A 25,981-nucleotide genomic window follows, 5' to 3' on the forward strand; every position below is an offset into this window, starting at 1 on the left:
GGGAGGGGTTAAGATATAATGGATATACAGAATATGCCTTTCTTGCATCTAGTCATGTAGCTTTTATGACCTAAAACCAAGTGCTGTCAATACCTGCTTTGATTGAAAGTGTAGATTTTCACACGGCTGTGGCTGTACTTTTGCAAGATTTTTTTTGTGTCTTCATCAGTGTTGAATGAGTTCATTAGAACCAGAGGAACATCTGTATTGTAGGTTTTATTTAGATGCTGTAAAGAAATAAAAACATTTGGAAAGGACTACTGGATTATTATATTAATTTTGCCATCTTAAAAGTAACTCTCTGTATCGTCCTTTACTCAAGGACAATGATCAAAGAATACATTCTTAGGTCCAATGGACAGAAGTCAGAAGAAATTAGCAGAATAGATTCCTACTGAACTGCTTAAAACACACACACACACACACACACACACACACACACAATGCCGCCATCACCACCCAAGAGAATAACTATAGGGAAAACTGTGACACATAACAGCCACAGTTTGTTGCCCAGCTTGAGACAGAGAAACAAATACCTTTCGAAGGAAATTGAAATATCCACCTTTTAACTCTTATTTTCAATAAATGTAAAGTCTCCCCAGCTTTCCATGCAAATGGTAGAAATAAAAACAAAGTTTCTGAAGGAGCTTATAAAATGCTTAAGCTAGCATTGAGAATGTTGTAACTCTAACCAGCTAAATACTTTCACATCAATCCACCGCCACACACAATTTCAATACAGCTGAAATCTATCTAAAAAGCAGTTGTGTGTCACATAGTTTCATTATTTACATAAGCAGTAAAGTAGATATAATAGTTATAGCACATGGGAAGGTATATTTTTCTAGAAAAAGAGATGCTGGAACTCACCATAAATGCCTCCCTTCTGCTCTTATAATGGCAATGGCGCCCAACTGAGAGGTACCGGAACTTAGTTCCCTTGACTTCCAGCCCTGGGTATATCCTAGTCCCCTCCTCCATAAATACTAGAAATTAATTTAATAAGGGCCACCTGGCACAGACCGTATCATCTTTTCAGCATCAATTTAAGAGTCTTCTTCCAGACATTTGGTAGCATTTGATGGGCAGCTTATTAATTTTTGCTAGGCATCTGTCTAACTAGTAACTATGTCAATATTTTAGTGTGATTTCAGTATTGTATTGTTATGGGGGGGTTAGACTGTTCCTGAGCACAATCCAAAGGGCTGGTTATTATCTATCTTAGGGCCAGGCTATCTGAAATACTGTATTCCCTCATACACATCTGTCCAGGTTTTGAGATCTTGGAGAGGCCCTTCTGATGGCCCCAGCACCCAGCATGCCTGGTGGGCACACAGGAGAGGTCCTTCTCAGTGGCTGCTCCCAGGCTCTGGAACTCCCTCCCTGGAGAAGCTAGACTCATGGCTGGCCTTCTGCTGGCAGGTGAAGACTGCTTTGGGGAACTGACTGTTTTTGTTGAAACATGATGTTTTTATTGTAATTATTGGTATAGTTTTAGTTTTAGTAGATTTTATATGTGTTTATTGTTTTACTTCTATCCATGTTTAACAGTTTTTTAATGAGCTTTTTCTATGTTTTTAGCAGTTCTTATTTTTATATGCATTGAGTCCCCAAGGTATGTTCAGTTTGGGCCACAACTCAGTGACAGAACCTCTGCTATGCGTGCAGAAGGTGCCAGGTTCAAGTTCCAATATCTCTAGTTAGGACTAGGAGAGTCGCTTATCTGAAACCCAGTCAGTGTAGACAATATTGAATTAGATGGACCAATGGTCTGATGTAGTAAAAAGCAGTTTTATATGTTTCTAGTTTTTTATTACTGCCCCAAAGACTGAGATTGCTTCTTTTTTTTAGGACTTGCATTTTGTATTTTAGTCAACTCTAAGAGCTTTGTTAAAGGGCAAGTTATAAATATTTGAAATACAGTGGTACCTCGGGATGCGAACGGGATCTGTTCCAGAGCCCCGTTTGCATCCTGAACAGAACGTAAGACGCGACAGCGCGTGTGTGCGGTTCGCCACTTCCACGCATGCGCATGACGTCATTTTGACTGTCTGCGCATGTGCAAGTGGCGAAACCCAGAAGTAACGCACTCCATTACTTCCAGGTTGCCACGGAGCGCAACCCAAAAGCGCTCAACCTGAAGCATATTTATCCTGAGGTATGACTGTAATGAGATCAGGTTTCTGCTTAGGCCAGCACACCAGACTGTATCATGCTGGTTCTTTATAATCTTCAATGACTTTAGACTAAAAAAAGCCCTAGAATCAAAGATGTCTCAGGAATCACCTCCTCTAATGTGAATGAGCCCAACAACGTCCATCTTCTTCTGAGGACCTTCTCAGTCAGCTACTACCTATTTCGCTCTGAATTAGATCCCCACTGGGCACTTCACTGACCCTCCCTGCTACCCTCTTCAAATGTTTCACTGTAACTACTCAGAAACATATTGTGATTGCAATGAAGAATGGAATCTCAATTTCATTGTATTTTAATTAATGTTGCTGTTTTTACATAACTGCTCAATTTTACACCTTTTGGGTAAGTAGTTTTAGGCACGAGAAGTTATGATGATTGGGTTTCTTAAAAACAAAGCAAGTAAAAAACACCTGGAAGGTCACATACTACAAAAAGGACATGATAGCACCCAGACTATTTCCTGCATTTCTGCCACTCTACTATGCCTTCTCAATTAATCTGGTGGTCCCCCCCCCACAAAAAAAATTCTTAGCAGTTCTCATTCTACAACATAATACATGAAAGCCCAACTCAAAACCTATTTTGAACTGATTTGTAGAGAAGGATGAGTTTCTGCAAGCTTGCTTCTATTTTGAAAGTATAAGCTACACAACTTCATGTAGCTGCTGTGACCACAGGTGGCAAAACTGTGTGCCAGCATCTCAGTCACATACTGAAGCTTTCTAAGCCTTCATGAAACTTGTCTGTCACAAAAAACTTGCAGTTTCATTTACAGTGGCCACCAAGTACAACAGCTGCGCTCTTTGATATTATCTTATTGAAAATATGCTTCATTTCCTTTTTGCTAACATCAAGTGTCCCACCTATTTCTGAGCATGTTCCAAGTCTGAAATTAACAGAGAACAGAGTACATATAGAGTCAACAGCAAAACATCTCAAATGCCTTTTGAAAAAATACATCTGCTAAGTGATGAATAATGGCAGGAGAATATCTCTGCTCCAAAAGTTTTTTTAGACTAATGTCATACATGACATAATCAATACAAACCCAAAACCTCATCATGATATGAAATCCTTCATAAAGATAAAAACAAACTCTTGGGTTAAAAATATGAATGAAGAGAGTAAAAACAAATTACAAGATGTACCTGGTTTAAAGACTGAAAAAAGGTAAAGTATTTAGGTTTATGATTAACAGCAAATAATATAAATTTGTATAAAGATAATTATTTAAAAACCTGGGAAGATATTAAAAAAAATTTTATAATTTGGAATAGAATTAATCTTTCACTATTAAGTAGACTGTCGACTATAAAGATCATAGAATCATAGAGTTGGAAGAGACCCCAAGGGCCATCGAGTCCAACCCCCTGCCAAGCAGGAAACACCATCAGAGCACTCCTGACATATGGTTGTCAAGCCTCTGCTTAAAGACCTCCAAAGAAGGAGACTCCACCACACTCCTTGGCAGCAAATTCCACTGTCAAACAGCTCTTACTGTCAGGAAGTTCTTCCTAATGTTTAGGTGGAATCTTCTTTCTTGTAGTTTGGATCCATTGCTCCGTGTCCGCTTCTCTGGAGCAGCAGAAAACAACCTTTCTCCCTCCTCTATGTGACATCCTTTTATATATTTGAACATGGCTATCATATCACCCCTTAACCTCCTCTTCTCCAGGCTAAACATGCCCAGCTCCCTTAGCCGTTCCTCATAAGGCATCGTTTCCAGGCCTTTGACCATTTTGGTTGCCCTCCTCTGGACACGTTCCAGTTGGTCAGTGTCCTTCTTGAACTGTGGTGCCCAGAACTGGACACAGTACTCCAGGTGAGGTCTGACCAGAGCAGAATACAGTGGCACTATTACTTCCCTTGATCTAGATGCTATACTCCTATTGATGCAGCCCAGAATTGCATTGGCTTTTTTAGCTGCCGCGTCACACTGTTGGCTCATGTCAAGTTTGTGGTCAACCAAGACTCCTAGATCCTTTTCACATGTACTGCTCTCAAGCCAGGTGTCACCCATCTTGCATTTGTGCCTCTCATTTTTTTTGCCCAAGTGCAATACTTTACATTTCTCCCTGTTAAAATTCATCTTGTTTACTTTGGCCCAGTTCTCTAATCTGTCAAGGTCGTTTTGAAGTGTGATCCTGTCCTCTGGGGTGTTAGCCACCCCTCCCAGTTTGGTGTCACCTGCAAATTTGATCAGGATGCCCTTGAATGTATTACCTAGAATGCTATTTCTGTTTCAGTTGATTCTGGTGATTGGCAAGACAGATTGAAACACATGGCCAAAAGATATTTCTAAATATATTTGGCAAGGGGAAAAACCTATAACAAAATATAAAATATTGATAGATGCAAAAGAAAGAGGTTTTCCCTGCCGGATATGAGACTATACTATGAGGCATCCTGTGCTTGTTGACTGAAGAAATGGATGACATTAGAGAATTCACATATTCTAGACTTAGGTCATGACAATCTTTTTGGTTGGCACGCTTATTTATGGTATGAAGAGGTGAAAGTTCATAAAGGATTTACAAATCATATAATTAGGAAAAATGTGTATAGAGTATGGGATAAATATAATAATTTATTAGAGTTAAAACGCCACTTTGACTCTCACTGTTGGAAGCTATAGAGGTAAAGAAAAAGAATATGATAGAAGGGTGGACAACTTATAAAGGTAAAGGGACCCCTGACCATTAGGTCCAGTCGTGGCCGACTCTGGGGTTGCGGCGCTCATCTCGCTTTATTCGCCAAGGGAGCCGGCTTACAGCTTCCGGGTCATGTGGCCAGCATGACTAAGCCGTTTCTGGCGAACCAGAGCAGCGCACGGAAACGCCATTTACCTTCCAACTGGAGTGGTACCTATTTATCTACTTGCACTTGGACGTGCTTTCGAACTGCTAGGTTGGCAGGAGCAGGAACCAAGCAACGGAAGCTCACCCCGTGGTGGGGATTCGAACCGCTGACCTTCTGATCAGCAAGTCCTAGGCCTGTAATTTAACCCACACCGCCACCCGCGTCCCTGGACAACTTATAGAAATTTATTAAAACAAGAGAGTATCAATTAAAATAATTTAAGGAATAATTCAAGGAATTAACAACATGGATACAATATCATTTGAATGAAGTATTTAAGAAAAACAGGATACGAGGGTTTGGGGAACAAATATCCCAACTGGAGAGAGATCTGTTGGAATGTAATATAAAAGTGCTGTCTAAAATGTATAAAATATTATTGGAATAGGAGACAAAGGACGAGCAAGTAAAATCTTCAATGATACATTGGGCAATAGATATTGGTCATAATATAGACATGGAAGCATGGGAATGATTGTAGAATACGGATATAAAATTTACAGCATGTTATGGTTTAAGAGAAAATTATATGAAAATGATGTATCTATAGTATCTAACACCAAGTAAACCGATTTAAATGTACAAATCTAAATCAAATAAGTGTTGGAAATGTAAAGAGAAAGAAGGTTCTTTTTATCATTTGTGGTGGTTTTGTAGTAAGGTTAAGGTTCTCTGAGAAATGATATATAATGAAATGAAAAGGGTGTTTAAAATAACGTTTGTAAAAAAACCAGAAGCTTTTCTCTTGGGAATAATAGGGACAGAACTATCTAAACTGTATAGAAACTTATTCATGTAGGCGACTACAGTGGCAAGAATGTTACTTGCCCTAAAATGGAAAGAAGCAGAAGTCCCAGCAAAGGAAGAATGAATACAAAAACTTATGGAATATGCAGAAATGGCGAAACTTACCAGAAAAATAAGAAATCAAGGTAAGAAACTTTTTATAAAAGAATGGAAATGGTTTACTGAATATTTACAGATAAATTGTAAACAGATAAGAACATTGACAGGATTATTGTAATAACCTGCAGTTTCAAAAGAGTATATATTTAAAGAAGATGAATAAATGAGCAAATTAAGTAAATTAGGATATGCAGAAGATACTAAAAATAAATTTAAGGAACCACAGAATGAACGGGAAGGAAGTCAAGTTTTGAAATGTCAACATGATTGTAAAATCAGTGAAATGTATAAACCTGAAAACTATTTTTAAAAAATTAAGTATATGAAACTTCAAATTTCCACAAAATTCTTCAAAATCATTTTCAGCAGCTGCCCTCTTCACCACCCTCCTTCAGAGGGGATGATTAAACTTAAGCACTAGTATAAATCCTTGTTGCTTTTCCTGATCAACAATGAACGAGAAAGTTAACAAAATACAATGTCCATTGCTTTGGAAAAGGCTTATCATCAAAACAAAGAAAAAACTAGCCTTTCACTTTCAAAGCAGGCTTATCAATTTTGGTTGGACATTTGCAGGGAAATTTTCAAGATAGAGTACTAATATTTCATAAACCATTTGTCCCAGGGAAGTAACCCTATATAACTGGCATGCTTACTGTACTATACGTAGACCAATATTAAAAAAGGAGAGTAAGTTTTGCTTCAAACTTTAATGGAAGTTTCCACATGCTCTGCCCACGGGCTTTTCTTATAAAGATTTAGAGTGACAATCTTAGTTACTTATGAGATTGTAGTAACAATTAAATATTTCTGAACAATGCAAAATTATAGTGCCTGCACAACTCACATTTTCTATAAAACAGAGGTAGCTCCAGCTCCCATCAGCCCCAGACAGCATGGTCAACTGTCTGGGGTGATGGGAGTCAGAGATAATTCAGCAGCAACCTAAAGGTCCCTACTATAAAGATTTATTAACGAAGAGAAAACAAAAACAAGTTACCTCAATCTGCTGAACTGTGAGATCCAAGAAGGTATTCTCATTTCGCACACCGATAAGACTTTTGGGGCCTTTACAGCCCATACTGGTGCCCAAACCACCATTCAGTTTCACTACAACCAGCTTGTTTAAGACTGAAGCAACACTATCAGGCAACCCCCTCGCTTTTATCTTCTCATACGGTTGAATCTGAAATGAAAACAATGGATTTTAAGAATTATTCATGTTATTTACATGGTTGAAGTGTCTTGTATGTTTAAAAAATAATACAACAGAGTTTTAAGTTACTGTTCAGATCTGAAATTCTTTAGAAGTATTAAATCAGGAGGAGGCTCTAAACTAAAGATACTTCTAAACGCATTTTAGCTTTGCTAGCAGTATGCCATCCTAGTTAAAGATAACAATTCATTGCATTTTAAGCTGGGAGGAATGTATTTTGAACTTCCACTCCACAAAGATAAGTTGTTTTTCAAGTGTGTCATTGTCAGGGAAGAGTTAGAGTTAGAAGATTCCAGTTTCCCAGAGGGAGAAAGCATTCCCCAAGGGGGGAAGGAGAGCAGTGGATCTAATAGAAGGGAGCAAGAGGAACAACAGGGAGGGACCGGCTGTTCCCAGGAAAGGCCAGGGTTCAGTTCTAGCTCAGATTTGGAGGAGGGGAGATACAAGCCAGCTCTAGCCAGGAGGGTAGAAAAAAGAGCGGGAAAGCGAAGGGAAAGGCGCCTTCGCCATTTTGAGAGTGGCTGGTCACGGAGAAGCAGAGCTCAGAAGGTATCTGAAAGAAGTGACTCTGAGGAAGAATAGTTAAGAACCGTTTATAAGATCGTTTTGTTAATATGCAATAAAAAGTTTTATAAAAGAACAAGAAGAGTTTGTGTGGTGATCTGAAGAGGACAACGACCAGTCCTGACAGTCATTTTCAATTTCTACTAGTTTCTTGGCTACTATGTGTGTTAATTATTATTTAGATACACTAACAGACGTGTAAGAGTGTTGCCTGTCTGTATCATAAGCATGTTAATTTTTTAGGGTTTCATAATTTCACTCACTGTAGCTACTTCAGATTAGCCAATTCTCTAATTGAAAACTTTATAGTAAAACTTTAAAGACAAGCTTTAAAGAGTTTGTTAACAATAACGTTAGATACTAGATGAAATTTTCACCCTACCCCATAGCAATTCAATCACAAAGTACCTTTCCTGGCCCCAGGCTTCAATAAAAGCAACCAATAACCATTTCTTGTTAAGTATAGCTTGATTTTTCACTGCAAACTTTCATGTTTTTCCATTTGTGTGACCTTCCATTTTCTAATCTTTTAACATCTATGTTTCTTTTTTAAAATTTTGGGTTTGTAGTAGCATTGCTGGCTTTAACTGTTCTTTTAATTTTTATTAAAATCATTTTACTGAATTATGGTGAAGGGGAGGCTATGAATCCAAACAGATAAATAAGGTCACTATGAAGCATTCAGAGCAACACAAGAACCAAACCGTGTTTCAAATACTCTGCAGGTTTCAACTGACACACCATTTTGGCTTGTAATGCACATGATTGTGACTATCTCAAAATGAATTTTAACTGGTAAAGCTCAGTGAAGCAGATCACAGCTTTTAAAATTACATGTCTGATAAAGTAGTTTCAGGCTGAAAATAAGCCATAGTTGCATATGACTTCATGGTCCATACTATTCGAATGAGGTTGAGATCCATCTATCTTTCCCACTGCCAGAATAAAGATTCAAAACAAAGTTGTTGTTTTTTAAAAAGTTAACATTGAGATTAGAGATATGCAGACATTATTCAATTACACATGTTTGTTTTTATTTAAAGTCACATCTAAGGCACAAAATTTCATTATAACAGTACCTTTGACGTACAACATAAAAGGTAAAGAGACCCCTGACCGTTAGGTCCAGTCGTGGACGACTCTGGGGGAGTCGGCGTGCAGCTTCCGGGTCATGTGACCATCATGACTAAGCCGTTTCTAGCGAACCGAACCAGAGCAGCACACAGAAACGCTGTTTACCTTCCCGCTGGAGCGGTACCTATTTATCTACTTGCACTCTGACGTGCTTTCAAACTGCTAGGTTGGCAGGAGCAGAGACCGAGCAATGGGAGCTCACCCCGTCGCGGGGATTGCCGACCTTCTGATCGGCAAGTCCTAGGCTCTGTGGTTTAACCCACAGCGCCACCAACCAAGTTAAAGATAGAAAATTCACTGCAAACAGATGACTGCAGAAACTGAAGACTTTAAAATATTTTGTGTCCCAAAGAGACACCCATAAAATTTCATTTTTGCTATACTGTATTAGAGGAAGAAAGTAAAGGGAATCTTTGGAAGCAATGCTACACAGTGAAAAGTGTTTTCATGGATTTGAAAGGTCATACATAACCATTGTAATAACCTATTAATACTTTCATCATGCTCATAAGAAGACCAAGGCAACTAAAAACACAGACTGCAATGATGCTAAGAACATAAAGAAGCAATGCAAAGATAATTACCGTATATACTCGAGTATAAGCCAACTTTTTCAGCACATTTTTAATGCTGAAAATGCCCCCCTTGGCTTATACTTGAGTGAGGCGGGCAGCGGTGGCGGGACGAGCGGCCCGAAAGGAGCCCTTTCTCACTGCTGGTCCTGCCGCCGCCGCCCGCCTCTCGCAAGGGCAGGCACAGGAGTCGCAGTTGGGAGAGGCGCTGTCAGCGGAGGAAGAGGAAAGCTTTGGAAACAATCTCCACCACCCAGGGGTCAGTTGCCAATATTGGCTACGATCTCTTAAGTGATGGAGACCACCTCACATCTTGAGGATAGTGAGCTGCTGGTGTGTCATGCGATTTATTGACTTCAATGTAGCATGTAGAGGAAGAACACTGGTTGGTGGAAATTTGGTTACTGGAAGGTTTTACAGCCCATTCAGCAAGCAAAGGGTGTGGAGTCACAAAACAAACAAAATCCACTGCAGTGGGGTTATTCACATAATGTTGCAACTTACAGAATCTTCTGGAGGCCTCTGGATCTTTCCCCAGTCCACAGAAGGTCCCTTTTCTTGTAAGAATCTGTGAAAGAGCTTTTTAAACCCTTCTAGATCTTTCTTGGTGTGCTGAAAGAAGACATGAGAGGGCAAGTTTTATTAACTACAATGCAAGCCCCAGTGAAACCGAGTTTCTTTACAATTCCCATTAAATTAAACAGACCCTATAATGGAAAAGAGACTGGTGGGTTCTCTTCCATCAAACTTTCAAGAAACTTTGAGACTAAGAGGTATAACCAGATTCCAATAGCTGTTGATAAACCTAACATTAATATACTTGTCTATTACTTCTTTAAAGCTATCTCACCTAGTACCCACCACATCTTTTAGGGAATTCCATGTCAATTATTAGTTTTGTCAAAAAACAAATGCTTCATTCTCACTTCTAATCTTTCATAAATGTCACACCACTCCTTTTTGATGGGAGTGCCTTAATTGTGGGACCCTCCCCCCAATGATGGTTATAGCAGACCCAACTCAGTTTTCCTTTTAGGTTGGTGGTCAAGGGGTTTTTGTTCCATTTCACATTTTGTTAATGTTTTTTAATTTTACTTAGTTATGAGAGTGGTCAACAATCTTTATACACCCATGAACAGACATGCATTTTTGAGCAAGTGCCATGGGCATCGCCACATCTGGTTACTTCTCTCCCCTCCCCAAGAGAGACAGAAAGCACACAAATACTTTGTTTTCCCAATATAACTGGGTAAAAGTTGGATCCAGCAGAATAATTCTGAGCCCTGAAAAGCACATGTAATTTAAAAGAGGAAATGAGTGTCACTATTCCAACTTTCCCCTTTAGCTCTGGGTAGTTTTCAAGGGAGAAAAAGTCACTTTCACCACCTCATGGCAGGAGGGAGGCAGCTCACAAGACATCAAACCACTTTGTGTTTTTTTCTTAAGAGTCAAGCAGTTTATAATTTTTAAATAAAAGCAAGGGCAAATTTGTTCACTGTATTATGGTTTGAATGCACTTCTAGGTTATGTTACAAAGGTGTTGCAAAGATTTCTTAGAAATTTTTTTTAAAAAGTGTTTCTTTACTAAGTTCAAAGATGTAACTTCTCTTAGGAGTATTTTCTCTAAACTATGAAGTCCCAGCCACCTTAGCCTTTCCTGGCAAGAAAAGCTCTCTAATTCCATATTTATTTTAGATGGCCTTTACTAGCTGTACATCATGCTTTTTGAAAATACAACCAACTACCTGAACTACACATAATATACTAAATTAACTGCATCTCTGATTTGTTTAATATTCTAATACTTGCTGTTTTAATTTCCAGTCCCTTATCTAATTTCAAATCTGGAATTTGCTTTGTTTTCACTTCAGTGAGCTTCACGGGGTAGTTACAGCTAATTAGATCCTGTGCATGTGAAGCTGGGAAATTTGTCCCCAAAGGCATCAGTCTGCACTTACACTGGTTCTCATCTGCTACTTGTTGCCCATCCACCCAGTTATGCAAGTTATACATGTAGAGCTTGTAGTCATCTTGGGATTTTCCACTGTGTAACATCCAACAATGTCCAACTGATGTCTCATAATATCCAAGCACAGATGTCTGCAATGTCAGAGTGAGGGAAATGTCCCAAGTGGCTGGGCAGGAAAAGCACACTCTGTCATCACACAGATTGGGCAAATGTATCAGCTGATCCGGTCTTAAGACACCATTAGTTTCAACAAAATGAAAAGCAATATACTAGAGACTGTATTCTAAATAAAACTGTACTTTACTACAGTCCTGTGGACCTACATACCAAAGAACAAGAGAGTTTCTCAACAGGCCTGAGTTTTACATGATTAGCAGGTCCAAAGATGTTGGTCTATAACTTATTTCATTTATTTATTATTTATTCAATTTGTTAGTCATTTTATCTTGCCTAAGGCAACCCAAAGCAACTTAAACCAATTTAACATGAAAATGTTCATCTGCCCATATTTCAAATATTCTTCTAAATTTTTAGAAGTCATACCAAAAGCACTTCCCTCATGCACATTTAAATAATTGAAGTCCCTACCTCTAGTTCATTCTGTGGTGCAGTACCCAGTATCTTGTCCAGTTCCACTTTCATGGAATATTCCAGTTCTTGTCTAATCGCTTCCTGGAATTGGGAAGTACCGGCCTGAGACATCGCTTTGCTAAAATCTTTATAAAAAACAGAGAGAGGTAGAGAGATGGGAACAAAACGCTTGTGTGGTAAAGTGTAGGTAACTAAGAATGCATTAGAAAGCAGTTTTGTATTGTTTCAGATTTCTTTTCTACAGAATTAAAAGTCACACCATGCTTCCATTTTATTAATCATGGACCAAAGGAAGAGGATGCACTTCCATTTGTGTATGTACTGAAATAACAGACAATGTGGCCATCAATAAAAATCTAAGAACTAATAGCAATCTTGCAAGCAAGGGCATCAGGCTGTTCAATAGCCAAGCATTGCAGATTTGCCTAGCAATACAAAATATGTCATATAAAAATAGAAACCTGCTCATGAACTGTCATGCTCCATGACAGTTAGCCTCCCGTAATGTGTCTGTTATTATCTCCCTCCCTTAAAAACATCCCCTTATCCAGGCATTCAGCCATTACTAAGCAACACAAAAAGTGAATTGCTCTATCCCTCTCATCTGTATTTACTTTGTTTCTTAAAGCCACTTATTTCACACATGCAGAGAACAAAATCAGCATCTAGTATGAAGCCTTAGAGTGCTGATTCACCTTATATTGCTTTGGTAATTTTAAAAACAAACTCCCCTTTTTAATGCATAAATGCCTTGAACATATTGGTAGTCTCAGGAAAAAACACAAGATTAATTTGGGAATGTAGCTCTAGGGGGAAAACTTGAAGTGACAAATATAAGTGAGATTCTGAAACACACATCTTTTGTAATAGAAATTGTGAACAAAGTTCAAAATCATCCAGATGAAAATGTCTGTTTCAACATGCAAACTTTGCTTTTCATTTTACAACACTCCTGATTCAACAGAAAGGCATTTCTAGGTGTTGCAATAATTGCCCAGAGCACTTTTGTTTTATGTGGAAATAGCTCTAACATGCTTAATGGCTTTCATTATATCAGAAGGTATGTGGCACTTTCTAATTCCTCTGGTAAGCATGCAATAGCCACTTTTGTTTTTCAGGGAGGAAAGTGTTGCAATTACAGTGGTACCTCAGGTTACATACGCTTCAGGTTACAGACTCCGCTAACCCAGAAATAGTGCTTCAGGTTAAGAACTTTGCTTCAGGATAAGAACAGAAATCGTGCTCTGGCAGCGCAGCGGCAGCAGGAGGCCCCATTAGCTAAACTGGCGCTTCAGGTTAAGAACAGTTTCAGGTTAAGAACGGACCTCCGGAACGAATTAAGTACTTAACCTGAGGTACCACTGTAATGTACTATAGCAGAAGACAAGGAGAGAGACTGACATTCCAAAACTTTTTGGTACAATGCAATTATGTGCACATAGTTTGGAGTGTAAATAATCATATTTGAAAAATTATCATGAAAAATTAAATGAACATAGAAAGTGTTCATTTAAAGGCTGCAAGCGAGAGAACTAGGCATTAGTTCCCGGGGTGGAAATTCAACAAGCATGGCATCATCATCGCAAAAGCCCACCAACCAGATCAACCTTAACAGACCTTGACCAGGGCTTTAATGGCCAATCGTAGCATTTGGTCACATTCTTGGGCATACATACACACAGTTCTTCATATCATCAGATTATATACCATTCTGAGGTTTACATGTCAGAATCAATACCAAATTGAACTTGGAAATAAATGGGAAAACAATGCAGCTAATGCAAAATTGGTGTGATCTGATCAAACCAGGGGGCAGTGTTGGAGGAAGCCTGGTCCAAAACTGACTGCAAACCTTCATCAGATCAGAGGTCTAACTACAACTGCCTCCAAATACCTGGTTAAGGTATCTACTGCCTCCCTGGGATAAGCAGATAAAACAAAAGATATTGTGTTTTCTGTATACAAAATGTGATTTCATAGAATCAGAGCTGAAGAGACCCTGAGGATCATCTAGTCCAACCCTGTACAATGCAGGAATATGCAGCTGTCCTCTGCTCTAGCCCCCAAATGACCTCTCCTACCAGTTTCACTGGAATGTAAAAAAGTGTAGGTGACAGGCTGGAAATCTGACTTTCTTTTTATTCCTCCGTCTAGTGCCGAATTCAGCCTAGTTAGATCCAATAATTAATCTTCTTTATGTTTCTGTCAGCTTAAATGTAGTTTTCGGAAGATCTCTGCTGCAGGGGGGAGTTTGAGGCTTCGCTCCCACAGAGTTGCAATACTGCCATGTCCGCAGGCTAAATCACCGTCCCCCCCCCCATTCCTCTCAGAACAGGGGTTTGAGGGTCGCAGGAGAGCCCTTTTGCAGACTGCTGGACCCCTCAACACCTTGAGAACCCTCTCAAGCCTTTTAAGGGGGTGCACCTCGCCTTGGTGCTTCCCCCTGTATCTCCACGGGGCTCGAGTCCGTCACACGATCGGACTAGCACTCCTTTTTGCCATTTGCAGAAACCGGAAGTCAAAGTCCCATTTTGCCAAAGCATGGATACCATGGCTGATGGTATCGAAAGCTGCTGAGAGTCCAGAAGCAGTAACAGGGTTGCACTCCACCATCCATCTCTTGGTGAAAATCATTCACCAGGATTTTCCAAAGCAGTTTTTGTGTTGTGAGTGGGCATTATTGTTTTGGAAGATGTTTAGTAGGGCCAGTTCTGGAGTGCCTTCTAATATTTGCTTAGTTATTTTGCATATTTCTTCTATGATTGATGTCCAGAAGATTTGGATTTTAGGACATTCCCACCACATGTGCCTGTGGAGGTGCATCCTCTCCAGCATTTTGGTGAGGTTCCTGAGCTTACAGTGGTACCTCAGGTTAAGTACTTAATTCGTTCTGGAGGTCCATACTTAACCTGAAACTGTTCTTAACCTGAAGCACCACTTTAGCTAATGGGGCCTCCTGCTGCTGCTGCTGCGCCGCCGGAACACGATTTCTGTTCTCATCCTGAAGCAAAGTTCTTAACCTGAAGCACTATTTCTGGTTTAGCGGAGTCTGTAACCTGAAGCGTATGTAACCTGAGGTACCACTGTATTAGCATTAGTTTCCGTGGTGTTAGGTACCACCTGTGAGTTTTAGATTGAGTTATTTTCTTTTCGCCGATATGGATTTGAAAGGTTTAGACCACATTCTGGTCCATTAGGTGGGGTTAATCTCATAGCCTATGTCGTTCCCCCATTGTTTTTTTATTACATATAGGGGGTTTGTGGGATTTTGGAGTAGTATTTTGTATACTGCAGATACCGTCCCTTTGTTGTGTCCCTTTGTTGTTAGGAGGTTTTTGAAGGTTGTCAAGGGCCCAGTTGCAGCTGATTTTACTACTCGAAACCTGGCAAATCAAAGGCTTATACCACCTAACAGACTTCTACAAAAATAACAAACCCATATTAACACAAGAAATAAAAGACAAACTAGGGGACACCCAAATGCCCTGGCTAACACATCACCAATTACATGCCTTCTTAAACAATTCAGAGACAGTTGTTGACTAACAATGTGATGAGTGTGATCGTTAGGCAAGTGCCATTTAAATGTTAAGTGCAAGAAGAAATGTGGTCTCTCTATTTTTCTGGCAATACTCTTATTAACAAATGTCCCAAATTTATATTAGGGTCACATTCAGTAAGAAGGGTTTGGTTAAACAGTTGGAAATCATGCTTATGTGAGCTAAGGCCCAATAATCTGTCCAAATAAATTGCTCATGTAAAAATTAAGTGTTATCATCTGGCTGTGAATATTGAATTTAGAGGAAGACTAGGCAAGATCCAGCCAAAGTCTCATTCATTTCAGTGGGAGGGTTAAACATGCACTTAGCTCTACTTCACTGAAAACAAAAGGCTATTCCATTCCTATTGATTTTTATTTCAAGACAATTTCCACTGAATTCAATGGGACCTCTTTGGGACTAGGTATGCATTGGATATTCGCTCCATGTTTTATGGAGACTGATCTTTTAAAGCACCATACCAAATGTTTTATATGTTGCAATGAAAACCATACCTGCACACTTCTTAGGATTTAGGACAACAGTTCTGGCATCATGTAGTTTTTGCTATGCTATTTAGTTCAGTCATTCTTTCTCCCTTGGAATTGATGGTATTTTATCATACAAATAAGGGTAAAATCCTAAATTATTTTCCACCCATCTACCAATTATCTGCCTGAATAAATATTAAATCCAAGTGTGCAGCTGAGTTTTAATAGCTAACGGTCCATCAAATTACTTGGCCTAAATGCTTAAAATAATCCATAAGTATGAAACCTGAAATAAAACAGTAGTCCTAAAAACAAAACAAAAAACAAGAAAAATAGTATGTTATCATAGATGGATATTTAATACCTTAAGTATAGTTTCAGCAAAGGTTTGGACCAAACCTGGCTTGCCTGAATAGAATACACTATACAAACTCACAGCACAGAAAGGAGTCTTGGTTACAGTTTCTTTTTAAAAACTAGTTTATAGAAATGTTAACAGGTATTACCATAGAGCAAAGTAGCCCCAAGGAGGGATTTTTAATATATGTCATACAAGATATATTTATGCAGCCAGTAACACACAGGTTTTAAGTATACTTTACTGGCTAAAGAATTAAAGCACGCAGCACAAGTGTCATGTGTAGGCCATTGCCTGTTAAAAAGGTAAAGGTACCCCTGCCCGTACGGGCCAGTCTTGACAGACTCTGGGGTTGTGCACCCATCTCACTTAAGAGGCCAGGGGCCAGCGCTGTCCGGAGACACTTCCGGGTCATGTGGCCAGTGTGACAAAGCTGCATCTGGCGAGCCAGCGCAGCACACGGAAACGCCGTTTACCTTCCCGTCAGTAAGCGGTCCCTATTTATCTACTTGCACCTGGGGGTGCTTTCGAACTGCTAGGTTGGCAGGCGCTGGGACCGAACGACGGGAGTGCACCCCGCCGCGGGGATTCGAACTGCCAACCTTTCGATTGGCAAGCCCTAGGCGCTGAGGCTTTTACCCACAGCGCCACCCGTGTCCACCATTGCCTGTTACCTCATCTATAAACAACATGCTGTAGTAATTTAATGTTAAATAGCAATTATCTTTTTAAAATATCAAATATAATGGGAGAACAGCGTACATTGTTCCCTACAGATCAAGCTCATTTTCTTTTGCCAACATTTAGTCTATTTAGTCTACATTTTAGCCTTCCTAAAAATAGCTCACAGCATTTTATGTATTCTACTACACCCATTCTGCATTTAAGGGAATAAAATCTGACGTACCATGAAGCAATTTCACACAAGCATACAGTTACAAACCATTTCAGCAAAAGAAAATAGGAAGCTGTTACGCGTAAACCCCTCAGCTTCTACTCATAGTGACAGAAATCTTCAGCAGGCTGGGAAATACCATGTCAGGTTGTAAGCATAGAAGGGGACATTTCAAAGTGTTTAAATGTATGCTAAAAATACAACTGTTTCGATTCCAATAAGGCAATTAAATTTACCTTTAACCTAATAAAACTGACACTTTGAGAAACATAAGCAACCTCCCCCTTTTATACACAAAATGGCCTCCTCCAGTATTGGGCCTTAAAAGTGCAATAGCACACATAAGGAGAACATTTCATAGTCCCTTGTTGCACAGAGTTGACTGGCTGTAGGTAGATGACTTTCAGGTTCAATCAACCCTGCTCTTAGCTCTCTTATTAGTCTGCCAAAAGCAAGACATAATCATACTGCACTTGTATACTATATATTCTACAGTATCCCCCCCCAAAAAATCAATACTTGACTTTTTATATATTCTCTCAGTTCAAAGTACTGTGTTCTGCACAATTTACACATAAGGACTGAAAATCTGATCTGTTTTCTCCAAGTAGGTAATTATAAAGTTTTTCTGGCATACAAAAGGGCACAAACTTTTAATTTAAAATAATTCACACTGTTGCAAGAATCCTTTTTTTCAAAGAAAATAAATGTATCAGTCATCAGGCTTCCTGAAACGTCTTCTTATGGACTTTTCCAAATTTCGCAATAGAAGTCTCCGAGAATCAAATCACTTACACAGAACCCGTGGAATGAGACAGCCATACCTTACCAGAAAAATCTCACGCTATAATTCACCAGAAACTATTACACCAAACCACAAGACGTGTAGATAAAGGTTTAAAGACCACTGACTGTTGTGGACAGAAAGGCCAGGCAACAAATCTGGACGGACCCAGTTACAGACCCCACCTGCAATTGCCAGATTCAGAGGCAGCGGCCACAAGACACTTCAGTCCGGTTTTGCAATGTTATGTATTGAAAGAAGAGAAAAAGAAAGCCTACATACTCTCTCACCCAAGCTAAAAGAATCAGCTGAGAGAAAGCGGCCGTGCTCCGCTGTCACCCGAGCAACAACTAGAAGATATGCTTAATTAACCCAACGATACTCCTTTCAAGCCCCCCTCCTTTTACCACCCATCAGCACTGCATTTCGGCAGCCTCTGCTTGTGAAAAATAGCTGTTTGATTTAAAAACACACACAACCCCGAGCATCATGCAGCTTTAAAGGAAAACTAAGCAATTCCTACCTTTTGCAAATGACGACATTTTAGAGCTTTATGGGGGGATACTCTTGTTTTATAAATATAGAAAATATTTAAGACACGCTTCTCCCCACGAAAATTACAAGAAACGCTCGGAAAAATAGGAAGGTTGGTTTGGGAGGTTGTTGTTGTTTGTCCTTGCCGCCCTGCTTCGTGTATATCTCAGTTTAAAAGCATCGAGAATAGGTTAAATATATATATATATTAAAAACCAAAATAAACTCCCCCGCAAAAAACCGCTAAAAGAATTTTCACGTAAATTTCCTGTCTTGCCCGATTTCCCCGATCCTTCTCTACATCTGCCCTCGGAAATAAATGAATAGGGCAAGCTGGTTAAGAGGGGAAAACCACAAAGAATTTAAATTTCCTCAATGAAAGAGGCGGGCCTAAAACTGTGTCTCGCCACCCTTCCGCCCTCCCCTTTCCCCGCGGAGGGCCGGGCGCCTCCCCAGCCTCCCGGATTCGCGGCTCCCCGGGGGGAAGTTCCCCTTCCGGATTCGGGCCAGGAGCTCCTCGCGCCCCTTTCCTGCTCGGAAGGGCCGCTGCGAATTTAGGAGGCTCAGCTCTTCTTCTCCGCGTGCCAAGGGGTGGCTGGGGGAGCAATAGGCGAGGATGCCCGGCAACTCCTCCTGCCTGGCCCCGAGCCGGCTTTTTCCAAATGTGGTGCGTTTACTCCTGTCCCCTTAAAGCCCTGCTTTAAGTTGCGCTTTCAGAATCTGCGGGTGTGCGCCTGAGTAAAATATAAGACAAAAACACACACGATAAAATGTCCGTCCAGCTCCCCCCTCTCTCCTGTATATCCTAGAGGAGGTGGACGGACATTTTATCATATATTTGTTTTGGGGGGGGGGGTCTTGTATTTACTCAGGAGCAAGCCCCGCAGATTAGAGAGATGCACGCAGAGGTTGGCATTGTTTTACAGTGAGGCCACGTGTCCTGAATTTTAAAAAAGGATCGACTGAAAAGCTCCTGCGAAACTGCCACAGGCGGACTTTGCTGAGCGGAGGCAAACGCGCCGGCTTCCTCCCACGCGCTGCGCAATTCCTTCCTCGCACTGGCTCCGCGCAGATATGCTGCCCATGTTCTCTGGCCCCCACATCCCGGAGGCTCACTTGAGCCATCTGTACTCAAGAAGCTGCAGAAGGCGGCGCAACTGTGTGGCGGGGCTGCTGCTGTGCGTTTCGGGGGGGGACACGCGTTTCCTCCCCACGGGCAAGCAGAACGCGGCCAGCGCCATAATTGCGGAACACCCCCCCCCCCGCTAGAATTCCTTGGAAAAGGAAGAGCTCCGTTCTTGGCGGCGCCCCCCCCCCCCCGGGACGGAACCTTCAAGGCCGCCTCTGCCAAGGCGGGGGCTGCTGGGGGTGACGCAGGACAAGCGCCACACACAGATCTCTCTGGCGCCCGCTTCTCGGGGCTCCCCCCCCCACACATTTAGAGGGGAAATGGCGGAGGGGCGCGGGAGCAGCTTCCCGGCCCAGCCACCTTCGCCCCAAGCCCACCCCCCAAGCTCTCCTCCGGCCGCCAGAGGCGCCGCCTCGGTATTTGTAGCCGCAGAAGAGCCCGCCATGGCGGGCACCCCGCGCCCACGCTGCCCGCAGCCGCCTCCTCCTCCCCCGAAGACGGGAGCTGCGTGAGGGGAGGCGCCATCCACGGAGGGAGGGGCAATGGCGGCGGAGACCCCCCCCCGACCCCGCTCTCTCGAAGCCAGTAGATTCTCGTTACCTCCTTTCCGCCCCTTTTCCACGTTTGTTTCACCTATTTCCCGAGGGCGGGGCGGGGGAGGCACTGCTTGTGGGGGGGAAATATATTTATCTACACTGTATATCTCAACGGCGTGTTTCCTAGGCAGCTCGGGGCTCCAGCCAAGGGGCTGAAGGGGAGGACGAGGAGCGGCCGCAGCAGCAGCTGAGGCAAAACAGCAGCGCCGCCTCCTCCTTCTTCTTCTCCGGCCTCGCGAACGGAAGCGCCCTCTCCGCAGGCCTTGAAGGGCAGCGCCGCCGCCAATCAGAAAGCAGGCCAAGCCAGGGGGGCGGGCCTTTCGGCGGCCTTCGCTTCGCTGCGGGAGCCCCGAGCTTCTCCTTGGCTGGGAGCTCGGCTTTGGCTGGCGTGCCTTTCGCGTTGAGGAGCGAAGAAAGACCCCGCGAGCCTCTCCCCCCGCGAGCCTCGTGGGTGTGGGGGTTGCCCGCCGTTATCAAATGCTTTTATTCCGAGACAGGCGCCTTGATTCTCCTGTCTTGGAGGAGGGTTTGTTTGCTTTACAGTCAAGCTGTGTATATAAATTTTACGAAACAAATAAATTATTGTTTATTATTTGTTTCACAAAATTTATACACCGCTTGATTATTATTTTTAAATCCTCAAAACGGTTTACAAAAAGACAAGACAACAATACTTTAAAGAGTAAAGGTAAAGGGACCCCTGGCCATTAGGTCCAGTCGTGGCCGACTCTGGGGTTTTGGCGCTCATCTCGCTTTATTGGCCGAGGGAGCCAGCGTTTGTCTGCAGACAGCTTCCGGGTCATGTGGCCAGCAGGACTAAGCCGCTTCTGGCGAACCAGAGCAGCGCACAGAAACGCCGTTTACCTTCCCGTCGGAGCGGTACCTATTTATTTACTTGCACTTTAAAGAGTACAATAACGTTTAAAATTCAGATCATCCATCCCATTACAGTCTCCAGACACTGATCCAACATTGCTACATGCGACCCTGATAGAAAGGAGAAACTTAGCTAAATGTCATACACATATTGATGATGTAACACAATGAACCATAAACAATAAAGCAACATTTTAAAAAATTAAGGTTGCGACTCTAAAGTACGCTTATATTGGAGTAAGGCTTTTAGGTAGCAATTCTATGCACAGGTTTATCGACAGGTTTCTTTACCGCTTCCTGGCAGGTGTCCTAATGTAGCTGGGCTGCTATTAGTGGAATGGATGAGAGCGAAGGACAAGTCTGCAAGCCAGGTTGTGCTTATGCCAGATTCGTCTCTTCTGAAAGCCTTTTCTCCCCCTTTCTCTTTGGCAGTAAGACGTAGTCCAGAACCGCTCTCCTTGAGTCTACTCACTAAAATAGCTGGAATGTCTTATTTATGAGACCTAAAAGCTATTCATAATGTTATCACACAATATATTTATGATGTTCTTGGGCAGTGCTATGTTGCAGCAATCTTTGTGTTGGACAACAACTCTTACTGCAAACTCAAAAAATATATTTTGGGTTTTGCAATGGCAGTTAAAAGATCTCTAAACCTCTTGCCATGCCCCCCCACTTCATGCTATGCTTCAGAAGAGGTGTGAACTTCTTTGTTTTTTCTATATATGTGACTAAGAAGAACAGACAGTTTCTTAAAACAGTCCCAATCCAATGCTAATATTTAATCATATGTTGTAGTATTTTAAAATTTCATTAAAGGTTTAGGATCAGATTCAATGGCAGCATTCCTAATTGTTTAAAACTAATATTTAATGTGTCAATTAAATTAAATTAAATGTTTCAATTATTTAAAACCAATAATTCATGTTTCAATTAATTATAAAATCACTGGGTTTACTGATGGATCCAGCTTTGTAATTGTGGTCCATGAGGCCTTTGCGGCATGTAGCACCTTCCATCAGCTTAAGGCCATTGCACCAGCTACAATCCTTCCTGAACAGAGAATGCCTGACCACAGTAATATGGGCCTGCTTTTGAAGATGCCTCAGGAGTTTAGACTTCAGCTAAATGAAACCAACTTTAGAGAACATCTACCAGTCCTGAATCTGTTTTACTGGTATGTTTCCTAGCACAATTCAGACAAGTACCTTAAAGTGCTTGTGTAGCCTGGTACTAGAAGGACTGGCTTTTCTGGGTCTCTCCACCTACTGAATTTAGACAGATGGCAAGAGTTGAGGGCTCACTCCACTATGAAGTCCTGTTTATGAAACTCATTCCCCAGGGAGGCTTACCTGGCACCAGATGTTATGTCTTTCTGGTCTTTTTATTTTCCCCAAGTCTTTTTTTAAAAACCGCTCTCTCTCTCTCTTTCTCTGTGTGTGTGTGTGTGTGTGTGTGTGGTGTGGTGTTTTTCTGCCTCTACTGTTTTTCCGCTGCTTTATTTTTGCTGTTATTTATTGTCTAGATTGTAGTGATTTAAATGCTACCCTGAGATGGTTCTTTCCTATTGTAGAGCAGGTTACAACTTTCTTATGAATAAATGAACTGGTAAATTCTATTCAGGAAAGTCATTCAGTCCATCTCCAAGGGCAGATAGCTAAACCAGATCCCCAGCCCTGCAGAAGCTGGGCAGAAGAGCCTAAAATCTAAGCCTTGGCCAGGTAACTCTCTTCCCAGGACAACAGCCCTTTCCCGACATGTAGCTCTCATAACAATAATAATTGCGCCAAGCAGGAAAACAGAGCCACCCTCACTAGCCTCATCCCCACAATTGTGTCCCTGTTCTCCATGTGCTGTGATTACATCCTCTGCTTTTTTCCTTGGCGGTAGCAAGGGGATACATACCCCTAAACATCTTTGTATTTTTTCCCCATTTACTGTATTTATTTCCCCCGATTTGAAATATAAAATGATGATTTTCTTGAGTCAAAATGAGAGTACCCCTAAACATTTTTTAAAAGAAAAAAACACTGGTTACATTTGTGGAAGAGTCTCTTCCATGCATGTAGGCTCCCCTTGGATGTAGAGCTCTGCCACGTATGAGAAAAACCTATGAGGGCTATAAAGTTCTAAGTCACACCTAATTGATATTGAAGCCCAGCATCAGTAGCTGAGGTTCAGGGGGATTAGTGGTCTTGTGTGTCACCTTTGAGTGATGCCAAAGGGCACTAAAGGGTGTGAAGCTCTGGACTGATACTCAGGACAGGCTTTTAGAGACTAGCTGGCCAATTTTCCACTCCAGAAATTTCCTTCTTCAATCAATGCTCGGTTGTCTTCAACTTTCTGTGATTCCTGTGTCTTCTTAACCCTCATTGGAAAATTCTGGCAGCATTATTTAATCTACAAAGCTTCAGCAAAACATATGTGCCTACCTGGTTATGATTCCTTATTTGACACTGTATCAGGGATGGGGGAAGTTGTGGCCTTCCCACCCATCCCAATTAGCATGGTCAGTAATCAGGAATTAGGGGAGTTGTAATCCAACTATACCTGGAGGCCTGCAGGTTCCCTCATCCCTGCACTAAACTGTAGTAAAGTGGGTTGTAGCAGATGTTTCTATTAACCCCAAGCCTGTTTCATTAAGTCACAGTGATGCAGCATGTTTGTAAACCCATATTTTCCACATATGTGTGACCTGTTGTAGCCTGAAGCAGCCATTCCCATGTGCACTGTATTGATTCTGTAATTTAGGACTGTGTGAATACGCCCTCTAATTTCCTCCCTTATAAAACCTTACAACTATTCAGAGAATGGATATATGACAAATTGTTTATGCCTGTTCTTTTGGCCAGTCTACTTGATCACATCATTTTGGGATCTTGCCTGATGAGAGAAGAAGTTCCATTGAGGGAGGCTTTAAAGGGAGGAGTAGAACATTACACTGTTTACTTAGCAATTATATTTCCCAGAGAGCTAGATTCATTATGTGTGCATCTGTTTTGCCTTGCTGCAGCAATCTCAAGTGGTATATAGTATATTTATTAAGAGAATAACAAATAAAGTTTTGTGACAAATACATGTTAAAATGTAGACAAGTTCAAATTCTAGCCTGCCTTAATATTAGATCCAGAAAGCACGTGAGTGAGGCATCTTCTGCCTTCTTCTCTAGGCACAGTTAGTCCTTTCATAGCAGATTTATTGCATGGAGGGGAAGTCCGCCAAAAAACCATAAATTTAAAAGCTACAAATTTCTACACTCTAAACTTGTCTGACACCTTGTTCATGTTTTCTTCCTTATTCCAGCACCAATTCTGTAATTAAATCTACACAGATCCTTATATGAATACACGGTAAAAGATAAATAAAACAGGTCGTTGCTTTCAATGTATCCATGTGGCTACATCCCCTTATAATTTATCACCTTCTGTTCAGAAGACACATTCGCTTTTCCCCAGTAGATTTGCACACATCTTATTCAATACATAGTCACTTTGGGATTCAATACATGCTGCGGGAATTCACTTTTCAACACACACACACACCCCAATCAGTTGACTTGCTCTCTGGACATGCTGTGAATATTATACACGACTATATTGATATGTGCAAATCTACGGAAGAGTCAGCATAGGTTAGCATAAATGTATTTGAAAAGGTCATGTGAATCAGTCGTAACTAAACAAAGAAAGCTTTTCAGGCATTGTTTACAAAGGTCATATTGGACCCTAACATGGTTTAAGCGCCCCAAAGGAGGAACTCCAGGAATCTGGAGGAACTTCAATAAAAGAGGAATCCACCACATTAGCTTCAGGCACCAACTATCAAGACAAGGAAAGATTTATATAATTTAGTGTGTTAAGAAGGTGCATGGGTGTGAGAATAGGTGCACAGAGAGGGAGAGAGAGAGAGAGAGAGAGAGAAGCAGGAGGCCTTGAAAAGTAAGAAAGTTATGAACTACAGAACTAAACCTAGTGCTGTTAAGTTGCCAGTGGCGTTGTACTATTTGTATTTTTAAAGGTTCTTTAATTCTCTGACATTTAACAGCTTCATATAAAGTACAAGCATTGGCTTTCATCTCAGTACATAAATTTTATTGTATATTCCTGAGCTATTCTCTGAGGAATCACTGAGAACATCATTCTTGCAAACTAAAAATAGTGTCAAGGAACACTCAGAAGCAAGCAGCTAACCATTTACATCCAGGTTGCTTGAATGATCCAGAATCCATTACCCTTACCATAAAGCGTGGTGATTAATAATTAAAGGAAAGCCAAATGCTATTCAAGGTTTCATATTTGAATGTGCAAGTTGTGAGATGGAAAAGTATTGCATGTGTATGTATATATGTGTGGGTGTGTGTGTGTATGTGTGTATAAAGGTTCTGTGCTCTGTTTTATAATCCTTCTCTTTGACAGCTGAGTTAAGTGAAACACAATTTTCACACCAATAATTGACCTAAAAGTATCCACAACTATAAACAGGAATAGCGTTCCTAGATGAGCCTTTATTTCTTCATACATACTGTCTGTTGTTTGAAGTAGAAATTGATTGGGATCTCTCATGTTTCTGTCTAACACCACTATCTAACTATATAACAGTTTAGGGATGTTGGAAGCCATCCAGACTGGCTGGGGAAACCTAGCCAGGTGGGTGGGGTTTGTTTGTTTGTTTGTTTAGATGAGCTAGTCCATGCAAAGTGGGCTAGAATATGAAGCGGGTGGAGAATCAGTTCTTAAGGCAGTCAAGAAAAGTTACTGAAGATGATTACA

The 25,981-nt window shown here is 41.1% G+C and overlaps 1 protein-coding gene across 3 annotated transcripts in view; it reads right to left on the reverse strand.

Moving 5' to 3' along the window:
* UGP2 (UDP-glucose pyrophosphorylase 2) overlaps window positions 1–20,458 on the reverse strand; it is a 30,712-nt gene extending 10,254 nt beyond the window's left edge. The window contains exons 1-5 of one of the 3 annotated variants that reach the window (XM_053380344.1): window positions 20,341–20,458; window positions 12,008–12,135; window positions 9,955–10,062; window positions 6,965–7,150; window positions 94–227 (exon numbers count right to left, since the gene is read on the reverse strand). In XM_053380344.1, coding sequence (XP_053236319.1) covers window positions 94–227; window positions 6,965–7,150; window positions 9,955–10,062; window positions 12,008–12,121 — 542 coding nt within the window. In that variant the 5' untranslated portion in view covers window positions 12,122–12,135; window positions 20,341–20,458. Of the gene's footprint in view, window positions 1–93; window positions 228–6,964; window positions 7,151–9,954; window positions 10,063–12,007; window positions 12,136–18,262; window positions 18,288–18,600; window positions 19,057–20,340 lie in introns of those variants that run through there. The other 2 variants (XM_053380342.1, XM_053380343.1) reach the window with 2 other exon arrangements.
* Between the last annotated feature and the right edge of the window lie 5,523 nt (window positions 20,459–25,981).

This window comes from Podarcis raffonei, chromosome 3 (assembly GCF_027172205.1).
Source record: "Podarcis raffonei isolate rPodRaf1 chromosome 3, rPodRaf1.pri, whole genome shotgun sequence".
In the NCBI taxonomy this organism is placed as follows: Eukaryota; Metazoa; Chordata; class Lepidosauria; order Squamata; family Lacertidae; genus Podarcis; species Podarcis raffonei.